Raw genomic sequence first — 24,179 nt, forward strand, 5'->3', positions numbered from 1 at the left:
GAAAAGCCAGGAAAATGTTCAGCAATGAGGAATCATCCTTTGCATCAACCACCTGTTTTTGAGGGAATCCTGGGAAAACCATGGCCAGTCAGTTGGTGCAATGTAGTAAGATGTCTCCAATAAAATCCTGTTGTGCTTCAGTCATATAAACCCTATATCAAAATGTGAAGACTTACCACAACACTGAGGGATGCTGAAAAAGCATTGTCCTCATGTTGTATGGGTGCACATAGCTTAGGCTGGGATTTTCTAAAAACAGTGCTAATTCAAAATGTATAACATTCAGTTAGTGGTATTGACACATCTTTTTTGTCAAACTATGTTTCTTTTTAGTCCTAATGAATATATTATTGTAATGTTTCTTAATCTTAATGCAGCCCCTTTAAAAGTGTTGCTGAATCTCAGCACATTGGTATTTATTTCTGACACCTTTTAGGGAAGCTAGTTGTAGGGGCCATTTTATAGCAATTGTTTTTTGGGTTTTTTTGAAAACTTAAAACAGCAATGTCAATACATTCTAGTTTCCAGCTGTTGCTAGTAGATGTTGTTGCATTTTAATGAGCTTATCACTGAAATATATAGCATGCTGCTTCTTTCCTTAGGCTTTAGGGGTGTAATGCCACGTGTAAAAGGAGTTTACCACTCATAATTAGGGCTTTTTATTATTATTATTATTATTCATTTCATTTTAGGTGCATATTTTTTTTTAATCTATTTTCGAGTTTTATGGAAATATATATTTTTTTTGGGGGGGGGGGGTGCTTTCGCTTTTTATATTCTGTATGAAATTATTTTTTACTGTTACTTTAGTTTTTTTCTGTCACAATATGTATAGTAAGTCGTCAGCACACTCCAACTGTACCGTCTGTGCTGTCTTCCACAATTAAATCCTTATGGTCACAGGCATATTCCTTTGGGGTTCTGTGTGTTTAAATCTCGCAAGCGTGTTGCAATCCTCCAATAGAAATGTAGGAATTTGCAGCCACTCAGTAGTTGGGATGGGTTAAAGTATTCAGAATGAATCAATGTGAGATGCAAGTCAGAAATGAGGGCCATTGCCCAACTGCACTTTTTACGGAGTGAATATCAGAGTGGTTTTCGTCAATACAGATATATGATAGAACAACTGGTAAGATTATCTACAGAAGTCAAATGAGGTGGTTGGGTCAGTATTCATTGACATAGAGAAGGCGTATGATATGGTTTGGAAAGAAGGTTTAATATATAAAGTAGCAACACTGGTAACAAGGGGGAGGACTTTTCAGGAGATTTTCTGAAGGAAAGAGGATTTCAAGTGAAAATTAAGGGGAAGTTACCTGAAAGGTTTGAGATGCAAAATGGAACATCTCAAGGACGTGTTATCAGCCATTGCTATTTAATATAATGATTAATGATTTAGTAGATGATATATTATTAGGATCTAATGTAGCTGTGGGTTTGTTTGCTGATGATGGGGTTATTTATAAAAGACATAAACATATTAAAATAGTTAGGAGAGAATTGCAGGTGGCAATGAATAATCTGGAAAAGTGGCCTAATCAATGGGGTTTTAAAATATCAAAACCAAAGTCAGAAGTACTCTTGTTTTCACATAGGAGGAGAGAGCAGGGGAGTTTAAGTATACTATATCAAGATAAGATACTTAAAGAAGTGGAAGAATTCAGATACCTGGGAGTTGAGCTGGGAAAAACAGATAAGTACCATAATAGATAAATGCAAAGGAAGGCTTAATATTCTAAGAAATACTTCAGGGAGCGAAAAAATCTAGTATGATGATGATATACAGAGGATTAATTAGGAGTGTAGTAGACTATGGAAGTCAGATACTAGTGGGAACATGTAAAAGCAAGATGAAAAAATTGGCTAAAGCAATAAGGGTGTGTGTAGGATCTATGAAATCCGCTCCGATGAATCCTCTGCAAGTTTTGGTAAATGAGATGCCACTGGAATTAAGGAGGAAATTATTAAGCATTAAATATTGGATTAAGGTTCATTATGTTCATATAGCATTTCCTCCAAGGAAAGGCATGGACGATAGATGGATAAATGACTATAAAAAGGAGATTTGGGAGACAAATGGGGGAGCGTTAGGTTTTTGGATGCAGAAATAGATAATGGAGATAGGAACTGAGAACCTGAATTTAGTAAAGAATGTTCATTTGAATGTGTTACAAGAATGGTTGGTGGACAAACCAATTTGCTGTATAGACTTAAGTGAGTAAGTGAAAAAAGGGGGGAAAAAATGTACTTGAAAAGAAAGAGTCAAGCTTTTGTAAAGGATAAGAGCATTGTGTTTTTTAAAGATGTATCCAAGGATCCAAAACCAGGAAGAGTGGCAATGGCGTATATAGTATACCAGAACTGGATATCTGTAAAATAGGTAGGCTGTCTGACCATTTATCAGTATATGTAGCAGAAATGGTAGATATTTTAATTTGCAATAGTTAAAATAGCGGAACTAAATCCTAAGAAAGCAGTCATATTTACAGACATTAAGTGTGTTTAACACTTTAAAAGGGGAATTTGTTAATAGGAAGGATATCCTTTTTTTAGTTAATTCAAAGATACAACGATTATACAATAAAGGGGATTGAAGTTAGGTTAATATGGATTCCTGGGCATTCTGGTATACTGGGCAATGAAATGGTTGATCTAGCAGCAAAGAATGGGTTAAAAAGGGAGAAGATTGATGTGGTGATTCCTCTGGGATCTCAGGAAATGGGAGTTTTTGTAAAATAAAAAGAAATAAATAGTAAAAGAATGGCAGGAGAGCTGGGATAAAAATGTAAAAGGAAGGTTTTATTATAATATTCAAAAAGAGATTAATAATAGTTGGGTAAATAAGGAGTTGGGAAGGAAAGAAGGAAGATATTTGGATAGGCTAAGGATTGGACATACTACTCTGAGTGGTCATTTATTTAGAGTAGATAAACAAATCAGAAGCCTTAAATATAATGTATATTGTACACTGGAACCTGCTATGCACTGTACACCCCAATAAAAGAAGAAAAGCTTCCTCAGTTGATCCTCCAGCTGATGTTATTCCTCAACTAACCACCAATCTTGCTCACAACTATCCTATTATTTAAAAATGTCTAATTTCGTAATTCTGAATGAAGCACTACTTTTTCTGAAAATAACTATTGTCTCAGTCTCTGTACTTACACAGACATCCTATAACCCTATGTCACAACGTATAACTACTATATTAGGTATATATATATATTAGGTTCAATATATATTAGGTTATGATTCCATTTCTGGGTTCTGGTGACAATCTTTGCTCTCATGGTTTATCATGTCCCCTGAACCCCTTTATGAAATCACTGACTTATGGTGTGCAGTTGTATGTTCATTATATCATTACTAAATACTTTCCTTGCCAGCAATAAAAGTCATGTTAGATATACAGTTACACTTAAAGCTAGAGTTGCCAGCAACTTTACGGCTTCCAGTACCAGTAACAATACCAAACACTTTAGCAAATAGTGCAGAATGCCAGTACCAGTACCAAACACTTTAGTAAATAATACAGAATGTCATTATTACATAGTAACCATGACCCTATGTGCACTCTATAAGGAGTTATAAGCCAGTTTTACATTTGACCTTTAGCAGAGGTCAAAGGTCACGGGCAATGACATCTTTTTTATAGAGCGTACATGGATTACTATATGTGTTCCATAGTAACCATGACCCTATCTGAACTCTATAAGGAGTTATTAGCCAGTTTTGTATGTTGATGATGTCATCCAAATTGGCCCCCATGTTTTTTATTGCAGCAACTTCACTTGAACAACCTTTAAAGCCAACCACACTAGGATCATGTGTGCCAATTTTTGGTTCAATCAGACTAGTGGTTTGGGAGAAGAATATCTTTGTAGTTTGTGATTATGACACCTGTACCGTGCGATTTTGATGTCATGCAGCATGGCCGCCATACCACACAACCAATCAGCTTCTTACGAACAACATTTCATCTTGGACTATCCCTCAACAAGTTTACCAACTATCAGCACTCTGCAATAAGTGGTTTGCGAAAGACACATTTTTTCATTCAGGCAAAATGTTTTTTTCAATCCAATATAGCGGCCAAACCATGTGACCTAAGACATATGTTCAATTAACACTTATCAACTTCCCATAAGCATCTACCATCCTACCGGATTCCGTCAGTTTTCAAGCAACTTTGGCGGGAAGAAGAATAATTAAAAAAAATTATTATCATCCATTACATAAATATCAGTAGGACTGCAGATATTATACAAATCTACAAGAAGGGTAAAACATTATCATTCAAATGTAGTTATATACCCTTGAAAATATTTTATTTAAAAACACGGCAACTGGTACTTCTTCCTAACCCTGCTGCAATAACTCAGAAAAATCAGTATGCATTGTAAAAATTCTATTGGGACCACACACAGAAAATGTATGCATCAGTGACACCTTTAATAAATGAACAATGTATGCATCAGTGACACCTTTAATAAATGAACAATCAACTATAAATACAATATTATTCTAGCATACAGCTCTGAATGTGATGTTGTGGTGTTTCTAGAATGAGGTTAACCAGCTGTTCAAATCAAAATCAATTTACTCTGCCAGACAGAAAACAATGACTGTGTTTCCACAACCCGTCAGCTCGCATGAATAAAAATGAATACAAATGAAAAGGTTTATTTTTTTGCAGGTCCACAAAAGGTTTAAATGACTAAAAAAAAAGCATGTATTTCAGGACATTTTGGACAAAAGGCTTTCAGTGTATAGTGTATTAACTTAGGGTCTGCCCAATGTTAAATATCCTGCCCGCGACCTGGCTCTTTAACTCTTTTTACTCAGGCACTGAGAGAGACAACCCATATGTCATTGGAAAGCGAAGATTCAGTCCTGTCAAATGAGGGCCTACTTGTGTATTTCCTGTAGATGACCCTATTAGTACATAGGCTTGAATGCGAGTGTATTGGAATGTTGCAGAGGCGCTGATAAGAGCTTGCTCTGTATTTGCTCTAGAGCCCCTTTGTGGGGACATTGTAGCAAGACAACCAAGGTAGTGTTAATCATTTGAAACTGTGTTTTTCTTGGTATGAATTCACAGTAAATTCACTATTGATCAAAACTTTAATCCTTCAATCTCCCACACTTGAAACTTACTTGACTACTTGCAGGCACATAAATATGTGATTTCCAGTTAATACAACATTGATAGTATAGATATTAAAAAAATAAATAAAAAAGTGAAAGTGATAATGCCATTTTATTGTTCACATAACAGGACGGACATGGAGCCTTTAATTATTGGAACAACTGTTGCTTAATTTCAAAATATAAATTCTTTCCAGTAAGTCTTGCAACAAATTAATAAACAACCACCCGATCTGATTGGAATCAGCCGATTGGATGGGACGTTATCAAGGAAAATCATCCCATAGGAATGAGCCAATAGGTACCTAGTAGCCTCCCAAGAGGTACAGTAGGTTGGGATGAAGCGCTTTAATGAACGTCGGATGTAGTAGAGGGAGCTAAAAAGCAGTATTGAAAAAATAGTAAAAATTACTTTAATAGTAAGGCTTAGGGGTTGAGATTAGGTTTAGTGGTATAGATTAGGTTAGTTGTAGACATTAGGTTTAGGGGTAGGGGGTAGATTTAGGGGTTAGTAGGCTAGTAGGTACCTACTGGCCCATTAATATGGGATGATTTTGATTGATAACGTGCCATTTAATCGACTGATTTCAATCAGATCAGCTGAAACAACAGACAAGTCTTTAGTATATAATAAATGACAGACAATAAATCTTGAATACATACTGATAAGAAAATAGAGTGTTTTTTTGTTAGTTATACTGTTCAGTTGACCTTAAAGGCATAAAGGATGAAGTACAAAATCAATAACAAATTTAATAACACTGTGACACTTTTCTTTTTGGAGAACCTCATAGATAAACAAATAACTGCTAAATAACTTAATAATAACTTAATAATAAGATAAACAAGCAGTCAAAACAGTGTAGTCATTTATCCCTTCATTTCAACTGGCAGCTCCAGTCATTGTTAAGGACAGAGATATCCAAAACATGTTAACTGGGTATGCAATAAGACTGCAAATACCCAAATAACATTTGCAATAACCTGCAATAACTGGAGCTGTCAGTTGAAATGAAGGGCAAAATTACAACAAGAGTGTGGTCAAAACACAAGGTTACACTGCGCTGGTGAGCCTCAATCAGGATGAAACTGGTTTGTAGTTACTGAATGTTTTGGCTGCTTATATATCTATGAAATTCTCCGAAAATTATTTTAATAAATATTTGGATTAACAGGTATCCTACTTTAATAAGCTGAAATCGAATACTGATTTGCAACACTAGGGTGGGCAAACAGGTTTATGATCCAAACACACAAAATCAAAACATGTAATGATCAATCATGCTTATGCACCGAAGTAGCGATGTCTTTCTTTTAAAGTCGCCTTTGATTCTTGTATTACACTACACTGTTTTGAGTTTTATATCGTATTTGGAAAAGAAAAAATATTCAATCGTTTTGTTTAGGGGTTGGTTAGGAGGATCTGCCCTCATAATCTGATCAACCATTGCACTAGGCATGGTAGAGAAAAAGAAGGCGGCACCTTCTGACTGTCCGATTTGTCTGTGACTGTCACTGTCTCCCTCTGACTGTCAGTGTCAGAGTCAATGAGGCAGGCTCGGAGCGCACATCATATTACCACCTCTCTAGAAAAAATACCTTAGTTGAGTGGCTCAAGAGCAATGTATATTAATATTAATGACACTGAGTATCAGACACGCCCCTAAGTATAACAATTTGTTTCAGACTAAAAAAGACACACTTGTAGCTGTGTTTCTGTAGTTCTCAGTTCATTTATTTAGTTTAATTACATCTCATTCACCAGAATGGAAATAGTAACAGCCACAAATAGCACATTTTGAATTTATTTTTCACAAATACCACACAAATTATTATTATTATTATTATTATTATTATTATTATTATTATTATTATTATTATTATTATTATTATTAATAATAATAAAAAGAAAGATCTAAAAACCTAGTTTCACATAACTTGGACAGATCTTACCAATTCTGTCACTGTTACGTGATTCATTACCAAGTGTCCGTCCTCTTGACACTTTTTGAATAATTTTGAAACAAAAATAGGGCACTCAGTCAATCAATAAACAATCTAATAAAAACCTCAATTTCTTATTACAGCTCAAACACTTGCGATTATGAAAACATAAATTGTTAAAGTAAAATTAGAATGTAGAATATACAGTACCTATAGTAAGTATTCAACCCCACCCCCCCTGTATGTTTTCAAAGTTTGTTGTGTTACAACCTGAAATCTTGATGCATTTAAATTGAATTTTTTTTCCTTTGATTTACACAACCTACTCAACACTTTGAAGAGGCAAGATCATTTTTATTGTGAAACAACAGTTAATGAAAAATAAAAAAAAACTGAAATGTCTTGGTTAAATAAGTATTCACCCCCCTGAGTCAATACTTGGTAGAACCACCTTTGGCAGCAATTACAGCTGTGAGTCTTTTGGGGTAAGTCTCTACCAGGTTTGCACATCTGGATTGTGCAATATTCGCCCATTCTTCTTGGCAAAATTGTTCAAGCTCTGTCAAGTTGGATGGGATCGTTGGTGGACAGCAATCTTCAAGTCTTGTCACAGATTCTCAATCGGATTCAAGTCTGGGCTTTGACTGGGCCACTCTAGGACATTCACTTTCTTGTTTTTAAGCCACTCCAGTGTCGCTTTGGCTGTGTGCTTGGGGTCATTGTCCTGCTGAAAGGTGAATCTCCATCCCAGTCTTAGGTCTTTTGCAGAATGAAGCAGGTTTTCCTCAAGGATTTGCCTGTATTTAGCTCCATCCATTTTGTCCTCTACCATGACAAGCTTCCTAGTCCCTGCCAATGAAATCATCCCCATAGCAAGATGCTGCCACCACCATGCTTCTAAGGATGGTGTTACCTGGGTGATGTGCTGTGTTGGGTTTGCCCCAGACATAACGCTTGGCATTTAGGCCAATGTTTGTTTCATCAGACCACATAATCTTTTGCCACATCTTTTCAGAGTCTCCCACATGTCTTTTTGCAAATTCCAAGCAGGATTTTACAGAAATGGCTTCCTTCTTGCCACTCTTCCATACAGGCCAGATTTGTGGAGTACCTGAGCTATTGTTGACACATGGACAGTTTCTTCCATCTCAGCCATGGAACACTGTAGGTCTTTCAGAGTTGTCATTGGCCTCTTGCTGGCTTCTCTGACCAATGCCCTTCTTACCCGGCTGCTCAGTTTGGGAGGACTCCTGCTCTAAGCAGATTCTGGGTGGTGCCGTATACCTTCCACTTCTTAATGATTGACTTTACTGTGCTCCAAGGGATATTCAATGCCTTTGAAATCGTTTTATACCCCTCCCCTGATCTGTGCCTTTCCACAACTTTATCCCGGAGTTGTTTTGAAAGCTCCTTGGTCTTCATGGTAGTATCTTTGCTTTGAATGCACTACCCAACTGTGGGACCTTACAGAGACAGGTGTATTTAATCTGAAATCATATGAACCACTTTTATTGCACACAGATGGACTCCATTTAACTCATTGTGTGAATTCTGAAGGCAATTGGTTGCACCAGAGCTTATTTAGGGGTGTCACAGCAAAGGGGGTGAATACTTATGCAATCAAGTCTTTTCAGTTTTTTATTTGTAAATAATTTTGAAAAATATGTAGATTTTTTTCCCCACTTCGACATTATGGACTATTTTGTGTAGATCAGTGACAAAAAATCCTAATTAAATCCATTTTAATTCCAGGTTGTAACACTACAAAATGTGTAAAAGTCCAAGGGGGTTGAATACTTATGCAAGGCACTGTATAGATAATACTGTATATATTCCTAAAAAGCAGCTCTCTTTTTTTCTGTGGTTTTTGTTATCTGTACTGAACAGGGTGAGTTTCACGCTATTTCACTTTTTTAGGAAAGCCTAGTGTGTGCACATCATTTAATGTATAATATGTACCTGTAACATTTATAGTTAAAGAGTTACAGGCACAAATCTAACAACAGTAAAAAAACAAAACAAAAAAAAAACAAAACAAAAAAAAAAACAAGTGAAAATGGCTCGGAACCCTAAAGGGTTTCTGGCCAAATCCTCTTTGTAGGGAATTGGGTCTGCCCTGTGTAAAAAAAAAAATAATGTAATATTTTACAGTATGTATAAACCCATGCTAAAACAATATTCTATTGTATTGGTCTGATATACTTTCATAACACAATACAAAATATAAATATAAAAAAGTACGTCATCTAGCATGTTTTGCGACTCTGTGAAGCTCGGCTTGTATAAAAATAAATAAATAAATAAATAAATAAATAAATAAATAAAAAACTGAAGTGTGGCCTTAGAACAGTGGATTTTAAAATCGGTCTTCTTTCTGTACTCTCGTTCTTGTTCTTAATTTTTGGCCTCTGTTGTGGTAAGTGGTCTCCGGATCCCGCGTTGATGTTCACATACCCTGCGCTATTGTTGGCAGCAAATTCACCCTTAGTTTGAGGTCTGGGGAGTGTGCGAACGGCGAACCTTGCTTCTGATTTAAAAACAAACAGACATACTGATAATATGTAATGTTGTTGGAACAAAATAAACTGTCCCATTTCAAAACAAAGGAAGAGTGTGTTGTACCAGCTGAACATCTGTAAGCATCTGCATGTGCAAATGTGAAGATGTAGAAAAAAAAACGTACGAAAAGAAAATGATCTTAAACTGGGTACAATATGGTACAGTAAAGGTGGAGATGATCATGTCACATATCACATGATGTCTTCCTTTATTACTAAGTACATTTTAATCTTCCCATTTAAAATAAAACCTTCGTATGTAGCAAAATTAGTTGTATCCCTCTTCAAGTATATCATTATGAATATACGTTTCGCAACCGCTTGCTCTTCGTTATCCGGAACTGTGTTGTACTTTACCAGTTAGTTCCACGGAACGAAAATACCAGTGTAGCCTTTTCCGCCTTGCTGCCTGGCACGCGCACATGTGTTTGAGACATTTTCTTAAAATGGTAAGGTTTCTATAACTTGATGTAGCTCTTCTTGAATAAAATTGAGCATGTTGCAACAAAAAGACATTGAAAAAACAAAAAGTTCGGATTATAAAGCTGTAAACATTTGATAGCCCATATCCACGCACCGTGTGTTAAGCCGATTTTCTTTAGCAAGATATATGTTGATTCATACTATAGTGTTTAGAAAGCGAACAGTATTATTAATTGTGTTTCTGAATGTTGGCGAACGCCATGGTACAGCTCTTCTGCCCGGAGACCAATTTATATTTGTATGAAAAAACAAACAAACAAAACAAAAAAACCTTACCAAATAAACTATGACAATGACAACAGGGCGCGTATACAGCTGGTAACTAAGTAGTTACATTGTTGATTATGTTTATTAAGGAAACACTGTTACAATTATAATTCCCCAATGAAACACGCATGCAATACTAAGTTTTAGGTCAGCATCCAAAATTACATTATATTTTAGTACATACTGCACTGTGTTGTGGGAGTATGGGACGGTAGCAGCATGTTTTTTTTTTTGTTTTTGTTTTGTTTTTTCCCTAAACCAGACACTTGCATCATTTCAGAGATGTTGTGTCTGTGGTTACTTTGGTGCTGTATGCAGTGCAGTTATTTAGTTACTATCAGTTATAATAAGTGACCATATGGCTCCATGTTCAGTGGGACAGTTTGAGATATTTCAGGCTTTTCAACTGGGAACCCAGTGCGTTTCACACCAATGCATTGCAGGCATGGTTATGTTGGGGTGGTGGGGTGTCAGTGCACAGCAATGCGTTCAATATTAGTTATATTGCTCTGGATTATTTGTTTTCCATGTAACTATATTCTTTGAAGCCAAAAGCACCTAAAGCACTCAAAGGTAAAGGGGCAGTGGAGAAGAAAGTTGTGCACCCATACAGCAGAAAAGCTGCTCAGATGGCAAGAGAGGTAACCAAACAGGAAAAAAAAGAAAGGTAAGAAACATCTCTAGAATCCCTATTTGAACACGTTTTGTATACAGTAGATATACTTCAAGCAAATGAATGTCTCCACTCCCTGAACTGCTAAAGCACCCCCATATCACAATCGAACCACCTCCATGTTTAACTGTAGGTACAAGGTTTTCTTTATTGAAGGCTTTACCTTTTTTCTCCAAACATACTTTGGTCCATGTTTGGGGACAAGTTCTATTTTGGTCTTATTGGACCAGAGAATTTTGCTGAAGAATGCTTCACATTCCTGTTCATATCTTGGCAAATTTTAGACATAAGAACATAAGAAAGTTTACAAACGAGAGGAGGCCATTCAGCCCATCTTGCTCGTTTGGTTGTTAGTAGCTTATTGATCCCAGAATCTCATCAAGCAGCTTCTTGAAGGATCCCAGGGTGTCAGCTTCAACAACATTAATGGGGAGTTGGTTCCAGACCCTCACAATTCTCTGTAAAAAAGTGCCTCCTATTTTCTGTTCTGACAGTTTGTTTTAGGAAATGTATTTAAAAGTGGTTTGCAATGAGGTCTGCTTATATACAATTCTGTATTCATGTGCCTGTATACAGTTGTTTCATGCACTATAATGCCTGATGCTTCTAAATCTTTCTTTAAGTCACTGGCTGTTAATCTTGGATTTATTTTAGCTGCTTGGATGATTCTCCCACCTACTGTACCCGTAATTATCTTTGGATATCCACTTCTTTCAAGCGTTTCAGTTGAATTTGTTCTTTGTTACTTCTTGATTATTGCTCTGATTGTGGATTTTGATATTCCATATTTCTTTGATACTGTTCTGTAGCCATTTCCTTTGTTGGAGTTTGCTACGAGTGCTTTTCTCAAATGTGAATCCAACTGTCTTCAACGGATGTTAGAAATAGTTAGCTCTTTTTCTGGCTATTGACTGTATAATACAGGTTAGTTACTGTATAATGGTTTTTAATCAATGAATTTATTTAATTAGTTATATTACACTTTTATAGACTCTTGTGTCATGAACAAATATTTGAAAGTGCTTTTCTTTTTTTTTTTTTTTTTAATAAAGATTGTTTGTTAAACTACCGGATATTGTGTATTTGGGTCTTTGTAATATTAATTAGTGGCTAACGTTCACTAAATGCGTGTATTTAACATGTTTTCTTGAATTATCTTATATTAAGTGTAGAATGCCAATACGTTTGTCTGCAGCTGTAAATAGCACAGTTATATTGTAATAGTGCTCAGCTAGTATGGGCTAGTCCAATTTTTCAGCTTGACACATTTGTGTCTACAAAAAGGTAGGGTACCCCAGGAATGTTGATTGTCTACTATAGCTAGCCCATTCACAGAATGATGTGTGCAACTGAACGTATAGAATATAGTGATATCTGTGGAAACAGTAACGACATATACAGTGCTAAGTGAGCACATTGACTTGGATTACATTTTCTTTTCTCACATTTTTTTTTTTAGGTCCACATATAAAGATAAATAAATCTAACAATGTTTATTATGCAATTATCACAAGATCGTTTCCACATTGCAGGAAAAAGAATGAGAAAGCTATACGTCTAAGTTCTACAGGTGAGTTAAGGAGACCAGACCCAAATTTATAGTTCCTGACTTTTTTTTATTTACATTTGAACTGTAAATATTTGATACACGTATTAACCATTATATGTGTTCTGGTTTAATAGGTGAAAAACTGCTTTGGTTTCAGAGCCAACTTGATCCCAGCAAAACTGAGTATAGTAAGAAAAAAGCATGTGCAATTATAGAAAGGTAAGCACTTAATCAATCTATGATGTTATATATATATATATATATATATATATATATATATATATATATATATATATATATATATATATATATACTACTGTCAATCACATTTAATACCAGTTGAAAAATTGTGAAAATAAGCAGAGTTGACTTTAACAGGCAAAGTAATAATTCAAACAGACAAAGAGTGTTGCTATAACAAATATGCCTGCTTTACATTAGGTACTGAATTAATTACAATAGTGTTCGCTCATAAAATGTCATTTCAATCAGTACAGTTTACTGTACATGAAATGAAATGAGATAATAATCAGGATCTTGTCCCAACTGACTTTGATTATATTATTTCTGAGACATTTCAATGTAATTATAGTAAGAGGAGGGTGACATTACCCTGAGATATATTTAACTATTTTGACTGCATACTGTCAAAACTAGAGAAATGGTTATTGCATAATTATTGCATAAAATATAGGCACACAAGAGTTATTAATAAAAGGCAGTGTACACCTGGACTAAAACCTGCTTAAAAAATAAAAAAAAAACATAAAGTGGTCATTATTGACACATCTTCAGTGCATACAGGGCCCAGTTTTGATCACATGACAAAGCACTAATGCTAAGGCAAAGTTAGTTAGCGTCTGCAATGTGTTGTCCTTAAGGAGATCAATTTTATAATATTTCCTTTTTTAAATGAAAACACATATCCAATTTGTGTCGTGTTTAAAATGCATGGGTATTCCCAAAAAATCGGACATTAAAAATGTAACTCCATAAACATAACAAACACAAAAAGTTTGTCTCTATTGGGGAGGTAAAATCGGCATTATCGGAAGTTCCATTCTAGGTCCCTTGTTGTTTTCCATTCTAGGTCCCTTGTTGTTTTCATTATATATGCTACCGTTAGGTGACATTATCTACAGACACGGAGTGAAATTCCATTGCTATGCTGATGATACCGATACACAGCTACGTTTGTCCCTGAAGCCAGGAATTTCTTATGCCTGGGTATTATTAGCTACTTGCCTTACAGATAAAACAGAGGTTACGCTAGTGGGCTCACAGAACAAACTAAAAAGAAATGTGGGATTACATGAGTTTGACCTTGCAGTCTCTCATCAAAACTTAAATTAGAAATTAAGAGTTTGGTGGTCATCTTTGATCCTGATCTCTCATTTGAGACTCATATTAGGGAAGTTACTAAAGTATCTTTTTACCATTTGAGGAATATAGCCAAACTTAGACCAATTATTTCTGTATCTGATGATGCGAAACTAATGCATGCCTTTGTTTAATCTAGAATGGATTATTGTAATGCCCTTTTTTTTTCTGGTGTCCCAAAACGTGTGGTATCCTGCTTGCAGCTTGTTCAGAATACCGCCGGTAGAATTCTGACTAAAACCAGGAAAAGTGAAGATATTACCCCCGTCTTGGCCTCTTTACTTTGGCTCCCTGTACAGTATAGAAATGATTTTAAGATTTTGCTGTTAATTTACAAGGCCCTGAATGGATTAGCACCTAGTTATTTGCAGGAGTTACTGACCCCGTATCTTCTAAACCGCACTCTGAGATCACAGGATGCGGGGCTGCTGGTTATCCCTAGGGTCAATAAAAGCAACACGGGAGGTAGGGCTTTTTCTTGTAGAGCTCCTAAATTATGGAATACTCTGCCTTTGTTTGTCAGGGAAGCTGGGACCATTACAGTTTTCAAGTCAAGACAAAAAAAACCACACTTTTATAAAATGGCTCTCTTATCTTAGTGGGTTTTAATGTAACTTTAAAATTTCTGCTTTTGCATTGTGTTTACTGTTATTTAAATATGTTATTTAAATGGTCTGATTATGGCAGTTGTATGTGTGACATGCTATACAGATGTATTGTGGTTTGTTCTTTTTTCTGCTATGTACTGTACAGTGCATTGCAATACTTTTTGTATCAAATTGCCAAAATAACCTGCAGTTTATTATCTTACATGTTCACAGGAATGACTGCAATACAGCTTTTGATACATGCCTGCCCCACATCTGCTGTAGCCTTATACTGTAAAAAGCACTCAGTGTTATGACCTGGCTAAACTTCGTGCTGCTCTGTAAATGTAAAATCAAAAAGTTTCAATCACTGTTTTTGTTTTTAACAATATACCTGTGTAAAGTAATTAATGAAAAATGGATTGTTTTTATTATAAGCACATATCCAATTCATATTTGGTTTAATATGCATGGATATTCTGAAAAATAGGACATTCAAATAAAAACTGCATTAAAAAAATAACTTAACGATAAATGACTTCTAGGAATTATGAAGTACAAAGTGTATTTATTCTAAAAAAAGGTTTTGTTACATAGAAATCTATTTTTCACAGCAACAATAACGATCATTACATTATATATTGTACAGATACACTTTCTGCCATGTACCCAATATAAGCTCCTGTGGTGGGGTGTTTACTATAATGGACAAAATTAATGCTTATTTTACTATCTAAAAATCACTGTAAACGCATGCAGAGTACGTCACATTAAAGGGGAAGTCGGTTTCTCTTTAATTCCTAGCCCTATTCTGACTCAGACTTTCCATGGATTGGACAAAATGCACCAGTGTCTCTTTGCTGTGTTCAGAAGCAATCACTCTTGATTTTGCACATTGCCTTCCCTTTCTTTAGCGTTTATGAAAATTGGACTTTAAAATAGGTTTGTTCAAACATAGCTGTTCAAAAATATAAAATCCCTTGTAATATTTAGGGTACTTCAAGTAACCAAAATAAATGGATGATATACTCCCTTTGTAATTATATATGTGAGTAACAGCAAGATATTGTCTATTGTTTTTTTCAAAAGTTTGAGAAATATGGAGAAACTATTGGTCAAAAGGTCCAAAGACATCCTTTCAGTGATTATTGTGTTGGATAGATCTGATAAATAATGTGAATAGGAAAAATAATATCATTTTTGAGTAGCATATTCCCTCTTTTGTCCATCATTGAGGTGTCTGTGTGTTTTACAATATAGTTTTCTCATATTAAAGTGGACAGACTTGCAGCAAATTGTTGCTCTCTACAATACAATTAAATGTTAATTTAAAAATCTCTCAAATATCCTAAATGTATACTAATACATGGATGGGTTATCCACAGGCAATAGACAATGTATCAAAAAATAGTTTTTTTAAAATGATCTCTTATCTGATTTATTGTGATGTTGCAACTTTCTAAAAAAAAATCTCAGGAACAGATCTGGCTGATGGAAGCATTAATGATCAGTATTGAAGTGTACAGCTTGTTATAACATTATTATGCTGACAAAATATAGAATTATCAACTCGCTTTTCAGAAGAATAAATGTGATTTAATTTGAATGTGCACATTTATTTTACATTCCATCCAGTTTAAAAGTATACTATATATTAAATGTACAAGACTTGGCATTTGTGTGACTCATATGCATGTGCCCTTTGAGAGCAAAGCATAAAGCATGTACATTCTACTTCCCATGTGCAATTTCTGTGGTGTTCCTCTTTTCATTCCCACAGGTATTTGCATCGATTTGACAGTGAGCTGGAACAGATAGAATTAGTGAATGGCATTAAAGGCAGGCAAGGAAGACAGCACAGCTCCCGAGAGAATGTCATCAAACAGACCATTGAACGGGAGAGAATGCAGTATGAGGGATATGGAATAGGTTTGACTTTCTTTCCTTCATTATTAATAATTATGTTAGACATTTTCATAATGCTCTGCCAAAATAAAACAGGGCATTAAAAGGTTTATAGAAACTAGGGAAATCATTTCAGTTCAAACCTTACTTCTTATGAGTGAAAATAAATGGTTCTACAGCCTTAATTTCAGGGATGTTCAGAGAGTCAAAAAATAAAATTATGAATGGCATAAAATATTAAAACAACTGCTTTGAACAAAAATGAGAATGCACAATAAAAACTAAAGATGTAGGTACTACACATGTGTGGTTATATAATTATACATACTGTAATCTATGCTTGTAAGCCAAAAAAAAAATATTAAAATTGCTACAATTTCATCATTGTACTAGACCTATCAGTTACTGTATTAGTCTAACAGCAGTAGCAAAGCTTCTGTTCATATGTGTATTGGTTCATATGTGTTGGAGAAATAGGGAACAAAAATTGGAAACTCAGTTTTAGGAGAGTTATTGTAGTGCTTTATTATGTATTCATATTTGGAACCAAATCCATTGTTCTAATGAACGTTAATAAACTGTAGGGTTGATTAGTTTTGCAAGGGTAGATAATGGTGGAACCAGAGGAGTTACATAAAAGGTCACATTAATGTATCTCGGTCATGGCTAGGGAAATTATTTATTTCAAAATTCCTGGTGGATATGACTAAATGCACATTTTAAAATATCTTTGGTAAGTGTAATACGGGTAATTCAGGTCAAATAGTGACTCTTTTTGCTTGTTTAATAAAAATTGACTTTCTTACTGGTATTTCAAAAATCAGGACAATCTCTTCTGGCTTAAATCCACAGGGACATGATTCTGGAATTGTGGATAAAGCACATTTTAAACACTTAGCAGTTTTATGTCCAGAGATGTGATAATGGAGGTTAAATGAGGACCCAAAACACTTTGGTTTTAATGAATCATTTACAGCTTTTTAATACTGTAAAGTCTCCTGAATAAGAATGTATTTACTGAATGGGTTTAGAATGACCCACACAGAAACTGTTATGTTTTTTTTTTCTTTTCTAATTTGTGTCTGGAATTTAGGAATATCTAAATTACACTTATTTTCAGGACAGAAATGTGCATATATAACTCAAAATACTGCATGTCCTAGTATGGCAAAAAAAGACCTTGTCATGTCCACTTTGATTTTGCAATCAAAAGGTTTAAACTGTTTGATTGTAAAAATAACGACTGTTCATTTCAAACTAAACATATGTAATAGAAGTTTTACATTTGGTAACACAACTGGTACATTTTCATATCATTTGTTAAGAGTTTTTTTTTTTTTTTTTTTAAATATAACATACTTTGTTTGCTTAAATGCATGTTACAACAAGTACAATGCTTATTTAAATGCAAGAAAGTAAACAATGAAATGTGGACCTTTCTGAAGTTTTGTGTGTACATCTGCTGTTTTTGTTACAGCCTCATACCAAGAAGGGTAAATAAGCTAATTAGACTCACTTGAGAATGAGCCCACGTTCAATTACTGCCATGAGGTACCACTGGTGTAGGGCAGTTAAAAAACAGCAAGAAGTATACTCTACCTCCCTGACATGAAGTCTGTGGAGAACCCTGCCACTGGTAGTATTAAACTTATACCTATTTTTCTTTGCTTTTTCTTTTACAGAAATTCCAGAAATTATGAATGGTAAACATCTTAAAATGTTCAGGTGAGTATTATCTGATAAGATGTTATGGTTGCCTGGGAAAATGTTGTATTGAATTTATTTTTTTCTAAGAAAGTTGTTTTCTATTAGACTTAGCTGCTCCTCTGTCATGTTCCACAGCATACCATGGCCAATGCAGATCTGCTACTCAGTTTTACTAGTATTTTTAAAAACTTAAAAATATATTTTATTTAGCTTTTTCCCCACTGGCTGCGCTGCACCTTTTGCTTTGTGAAAGTGTCCGTACTGTTTAGTTCTTGTAATGTCCTAACATGGGACCCCACCTGGTTAAGCACAGCAAGGTAGCTTGAGGTCTTCAGCCTCCTTGAAGCTGTTGCTGAGCTTTCTGAGGAAGGCTCATGCTGTCTCTATCTATTAAAAAATAAAAAAGTTAAGTTAGGCAGAAGCTAGCTACTTGGTTTTATAAGTGTGCCATAATATCACAAATAATCATGTCACTACTTTTAGAAAGAATAGTTCTTCCACAGGATGTATTCTGAGAATTATATTTTCTCAGTGCAATGTGATGTTCTCATTATTTAAAATACTGTACAATGTGTTCATGAATATTCAGCTTTAACCTCCTTTCTTAGTAAAATATGTATTCTACGTTGCACAGCAACGTGTTTAATTGGTCAATGGGAAAGGAACCTGCACTTTGGGTTTATAATCCAAATCTCCTGCCCCTCTACCATAATTTTGCATGCGGATTCAATTCAGCCTTCATGCTCGAACAGCAAAAAATTAAACATTGGTTAAGGGGTCAGTTTGCTACACCTATACACCCCACTGCTATAATTCACAGCTGGGATTTATTGAAATATTTTTGTGGTTGATGAATCCTTCAAGCTGTAAAGGTGTTGCACTAGATTTGTTTTTAGTTTGTTGCACCAGTGCAAAGTTTGCAATACATTGTTATTCATGTTTCTAAGCTAGAAATAAACAGCTTTTATCCCACTTACAAAATAAAGTGGACAAAAGCTTTGTAAATCTAGCTGTTCCTTTTGAAGTTCTTTTATTGTGGGTAATTTTGTCCAGATTTGCTGCTGTTTATATTGGTGGTTTGTAGGGGTTTAATTATTTTGTGAATCATAACCTGTTGATGTTTTAGCAGCATTTTACATCTTCTTTATCTTTATTCTGACACTGTTAGCATCTGCTGTTGTCTTGTTCTCACATGTTTGCCTATTTGGAAATGCTGCCAAGATACCAGTCACTGACCTCAAGTTCAGGTTGAATGCCTGCTTGATGGCCACTATATCAGACACAGTACAGTAGTTATTACTTTGCTGCTTCCATTTAATCAATACAGATGTATATACACTACTTGTTTACCACAACTTCTGTATCTTTCTTCAAGCACTGGCCGGTAATCTGGGTACGCTACTGTTTTTAAAAAATATATTATTATTATTATTATTTAAAAAGCACACTTGCTTGAAGGTTTAATATTTTTACTGACCAACAACCTACTCCAATTGAATCCCTCATCAAAACAACCCACTATATATTACATAGTCTTTGAAAACAAGCTTTAATTCTTCAAATATATATATATATATATATATATATATATATATATATATATATATATATATATATAATCTCTCAATTGTTTTTGGGCAGGGAATGGAATGGAGATCTGAAAAAGCTGCCAAATATTAAAATAAAGACAGTTTCATCAAAGGGTTTGGATTCCACAAAGAAAGACTGTAAAAACGGAATTGAAGAAGGGCAAAATGAGAACATGGAGAGTTTAACAGCACAGTCTGATGATGATGATGATGATGATGATGATGATGATGGTGATGATGAAGTGTCCGAAGAACCTGAATCGGAGATGCTGGCAGATCTCAAACAACCATGAGTAATTTGCTGGGACATCAGTTAATTCTGTTTTGGAACAGGAAATTCAAGAAAATGTAGATTTTATTTCTACAACATTTGTGTAAAACATCAAATGAAAATATTTTGGAGGAAACAATTTCTTTTTAATAACTGGAAAGGCTATGTTAAATAACTTTGGTGGGCAGTAGGCCTTGTAATTACTACTTTGTACAGTTAAAGGGTATACAGTGCCTTGCAAAAGTATTCAGACCCCTGACCAATTCTCTCATATTACTGAATTACAAATGGTACATTGACATTTCGTTCTGTTTGATATTTTATTTTAAAACACTGAAACTCAAAATCAATTATTGTAAGGTGACATTGGTTTTATGTTGGGAAATATTTTTAAGAAAAATAAAAAACTGAAATATCTTGCTTGCATAAGTATTCAACCCCCACGCATTAATATTTGGTAGAGCCACCTTTCGCTGCAATAACAGCTTTAAGTCTTTTGGGGTAAGTATGTACCAGCTTTGCACACAGTGTCAGAGTGATTTTGGCCCATTCTTCTTGGCAGATTTGCTCCATGTTGTTCAGGTTGGTTGTACGACGCTTGTGGACCGCAATTTTCAAATAGTGCCACAGTTTCTCAATGGGATTGAGATCAGGACTTTGACTGGGCCACTGTAGGACATTCACCTTTTTGTTCTTGAGCCACTCCAATGTTGCTTTGGCCTTGTGCTTGGGATCATTGTCCTGCTGAAAGGTGAATTTCCTCCCAAGCTACAGTTTTTTAGCGGACTGAAGCAGGTTCTCTTGCAGTATTTCCCTGTATTTTGCTCCATCCATTCTTCCTTCAACTTTAACAAGATGCTCAGTCCCTGCTGATGAGAAGCATCCCCACAGCATGATGCTGCCACCACCATACTTCACTGTAGGGATTGTGTGTCTTGAGGCATGGGCAGTGTTAGGTTTGCGCCACACATAGCGCTTTGAGTTTTGGCCAAAAAGCTCTATCTTGGTCTCATCTGACCACAAAACCTTTTCCCACATCGCAGCTGGGTCACTCTCATGCTTTCTGGCAAACTCCAGATGTGCTTTCAGATCGTACTTTTTGAGAAACGGCTTCTTTCTTGCCACCCTCCCATACAGGCCAGTGTTATGCAGAGCTCTTGATATGGTTGACTGGTGCACCATTACACCACTCCCAGCCACTGAACTCTGTAGCTCCTTCAAAGTGCAATTTATGCATTTGTATTACTTTATCTCTAACTTCTGTAGAATGCTCTTTGGTCTTCATTTTCCTTCAGATTCACAGCCTGACCAATGATCTTTCAACAGTGGGGTTTTTATCCAGAAAATGTGACAGCAACTTTAATGGTTCACAGGTGGAGGCCAATGGTAAGGTAATTGTGTCCTCATTAGGGCAATTTCTTTCATCGGTGTAAACTGGGAGTTTCCACTGAACGGGATGAATACTTATGCAAGCAAGATATTTCAGTTTTTTATTTTTCTTAAAAATATTTCCCAACATAAAACCAATGACACCTTACAATAATTGATTTTGAGTTTCAGTGTTTTAAAATAAAATATCAAACATAACGAAATGTCAATGTACCATTTGTAATTCAGTAATATGAGAGAATTGGTCAGGGGTCTGAATACTTTTGCAAGGCACTGTATAAGGACCTTTTATTTTATTGTGTTACATATTCCCATGTGTTGCTACAAATGTTTAAGTAAGGTGTGTATATTGTTTTAATTATTATTTTACATATTGACCATTTTTTTCCACTTTTAAATACCAGTTAAAATTTATTTAAAATAAGAAACACGTCATTAAACAACATGGACTGACAATAATAAAAAATGAGTCGCATATATTTTGGAATTACATAAGAAATGCAAGTACTAATACCAAGCATGCCTTCACACTTCAGCGCTAAGCTGCTGATTCATATGATGTATTCCTTGTTGAACAGTAAACAGGTTGGCTACCAGAACATTTGAGAATTCATTTCAATTGCTGTACTTTGAATAAATTTGCTTTGCACAAATGATTAAAATCAGTCTTGTTATAGTGTTTCTAATGACCAGTTGTATTCCTTTGAAAAAAAACTTTACTTAATAATTAAATGCTAGTAATAAACAGCTTACTTAAAAGCCTTAAATGATTGTGTTGATTTTGTATTTGAACATTTGTTTTAGATAACCATTCATAGGTGCACAAAAGTGTTTTGAAGAATAGTTTTGGTTCGGTTCTAGTCGGTGTCTGCACTTTCCAGTATACAGTACATAAGGCAGATGTAAACATGCCACTGCTTCACAATAATCATGACACATTGCCATGTTAGCACTGAATACAAATCAGCAGCAGAGCAATTTTTAAAGGCTTACACATACACAGGTTGCTATGGAGACTTTTACATGTGAAATGCACTGCTAAAATCACCAACAGCATTTAAAATAAACTTGCGTTTTAGGATGTGGGTGGATGGATGGATGGAAGGAATGGGGGAGGGGGGGTAATTTTAGCATAGTCGTTATGAGATTCCACTACACATGACGTCCATAATAAGTCCAAAAGAAATGCAAGTTTGCTGATTAGGAATGATTGTTCTTTTAGACAATGCATAATATATATATATATATATATATATATATATATATATATATATTATATATAAATTATTGCACCATTGTTTAGTTTTTATAAGTAACTTTACACATTAATAAACCCTCTTTCCCTTGTCCTTAAATGCACTGTAATGCTAAATAGTACCTTAGTGCTTAGGTGAACACTGAACTGGGATTTCTTTGCTCCACAATAATATGTCACATATTCAGTTTAAAAACACCCATCTTTTCAGTGATTGTTTTATTAAGATATCACAGCCATGGTCCACAACATGTCATTTATCTGATTATTGTTAAGAAAATAACATTATAGCAACCACAAACATATATAGGCTAGGCCCTTGGTTTCTGTATCTTAAATGTCCTAACATCATTCATAATGGTAATGTTTTAGTATCTCTTGGTTGAATTTGATGTAGCCCAAATCACCATTGGAATGTCTGAAATAATTACAGAAGTGTCTTGCAGTGTTTTCTAGTCTCCTTTCTGTAATAAAACTGAATATTTTAAAAAAGAAAGGTAATATCCTTTTTTTACAGCAGATTCTTAAGTACATTTTGAGGGATCGGTTGTCCTCAAATACCCCCAAAAGCCATTGAAAGGTGAGTATTGTAGTGGAACGTACCGCTTGTTGTGTAGTCTTTCAAGTAACAGGTAGTCAATTTTAAAGCAATTGATGAGTTTGCTTGTCAATACAGGGCTATATTTCTTGAATGGCTCAATAATTATTTGAACAATCTGCCACTATAACTTACCACAAACTCAAACTGCACATGAAACATAATAATAATTAATACTGTCCTAAATGTCTTCTTAAAAGTGCTCTGATCTAAGACTTAGTACATTTATCATTGCACTTCCCAACCACTGTAAACTACCAGACTTCATATTCTTCAGGCTATAAACATTTTTGTAGCATTTTTCACCAAGCGTATCCTTGTTCACATGGTCCAGCATTTAAATAGTTATAACCTCACCACCACTGCTTTGTAGTGTTTGTGGGAGATGGTGTCCCACAAAACCATAGGTAGTTCTTGCCCACAAAAGAAAAAAATGAAACAAAAGTTCAACATTGTCAGACAGGTGCAACTTCAGGTACAGCACCCCCACCTGGTCGCTGAGCGTTTGTTTCTGTTTGTGACACTGGTACTGCCACAGAGTCTCTATTCCCGTTGTTCTGATTGCTGGACGAGATTTTTTCCTCAGTGTTTTTAGAAGTGTCCGGGCAGTTCTGAACAAAGATGACCCGATTGTATGCTTTAAGCCTCCGCCATAGTTGAACATAGACTTTGCACTGAACGTACATAAAGACAAGGCCTCCTGTAAATCCAATGGCTACAACAACCAGCTTGGTCCAAAATGGCCACTCAAGGATACCTGTAAAATGAATCAAAAACACCAATAAACAGTAATTACAAGGGTTTTTAATTTGTATTTATTTAGTGAGTTAAATCCATGTTAGTCATTGATATAAAACAACTACATCTTGCAATCCA

At 35.1% G+C, this 24,179-nt stretch overlaps 2 protein-coding genes across 6 annotated transcripts in view; one reads left to right on the forward strand and one right to left on the reverse strand.

Moving 5' to 3' along the window:
• The first annotated feature begins 9,976 nt into the window (after positions 1–9,976).
• On the forward strand, positions 9,977–22,131 carry LOC117408730 (translation machinery-associated protein 16-like). The gene is made up of 7 exons (XM_059002597.1): positions 9,977–10,099; positions 10,949–11,067; positions 12,606–12,643; positions 12,757–12,841; positions 16,370–16,518; positions 18,177–18,219; positions 19,843–22,131. Exons 1-7 carry the CDS (start codon positions 10,073–10,075, stop codon positions 20,081–20,083), a joined length of 702 nt encoding a protein of 233 aa, XP_058858580.1. The 5' UTR covers positions 9,977–10,072; the 3' UTR covers positions 20,084–22,131.
• marchf1 (membrane-associated ring finger (C3HC4) 1) overlaps positions 21,855–24,179 on the reverse strand; it is a 136,839-nt gene continuing 134,514 nt past the window's right edge. For all 5 annotated transcript variants that reach the window (XM_034013705.3, XM_034908724.2, XM_059002562.1 and 2 more), the window contains one exon: positions 21,855–24,060. In XM_034013705.3, coding sequence (XP_033869596.2) covers positions 23,759–24,060 — 302 coding nt within the window. In that variant the 3' untranslated portion in view covers positions 21,855–23,758. The remainder of the gene's footprint in view (positions 24,061–24,179) is intronic.

The sequence above is a fragment of the Acipenser ruthenus genome, chromosome 2 (assembly GCF_902713425.1).
Source record: "Acipenser ruthenus chromosome 2, fAciRut3.2 maternal haplotype, whole genome shotgun sequence".
Lineage (NCBI taxonomy): Eukaryota > Metazoa > Chordata > Actinopteri > Acipenseriformes > Acipenseridae > Acipenser > Acipenser ruthenus.

Bases quoted from the DNA above. Each gene is read 5' to 3' on its own strand.
- LOC117408730 (XM_059002597.1), top strand. From the start codon at position 10,073: ATGTGTTTGAGACATTTTCTTAAAATG. The intron at 10,100-10,948 runs GTAAGGTTTCTA...TATTCTTTGAAG, and splicing joins TGAGACATTTTCTTAAAATG to CCAAAAGCACCTAAAGCACT. The intron at 12,644-12,756 runs GTGAGTTAAGGA...CTGGTTTAATAG, and splicing joins TATACGTCTAAGTTCTACAG to GTGAAAAACTGCTTTGGTTT.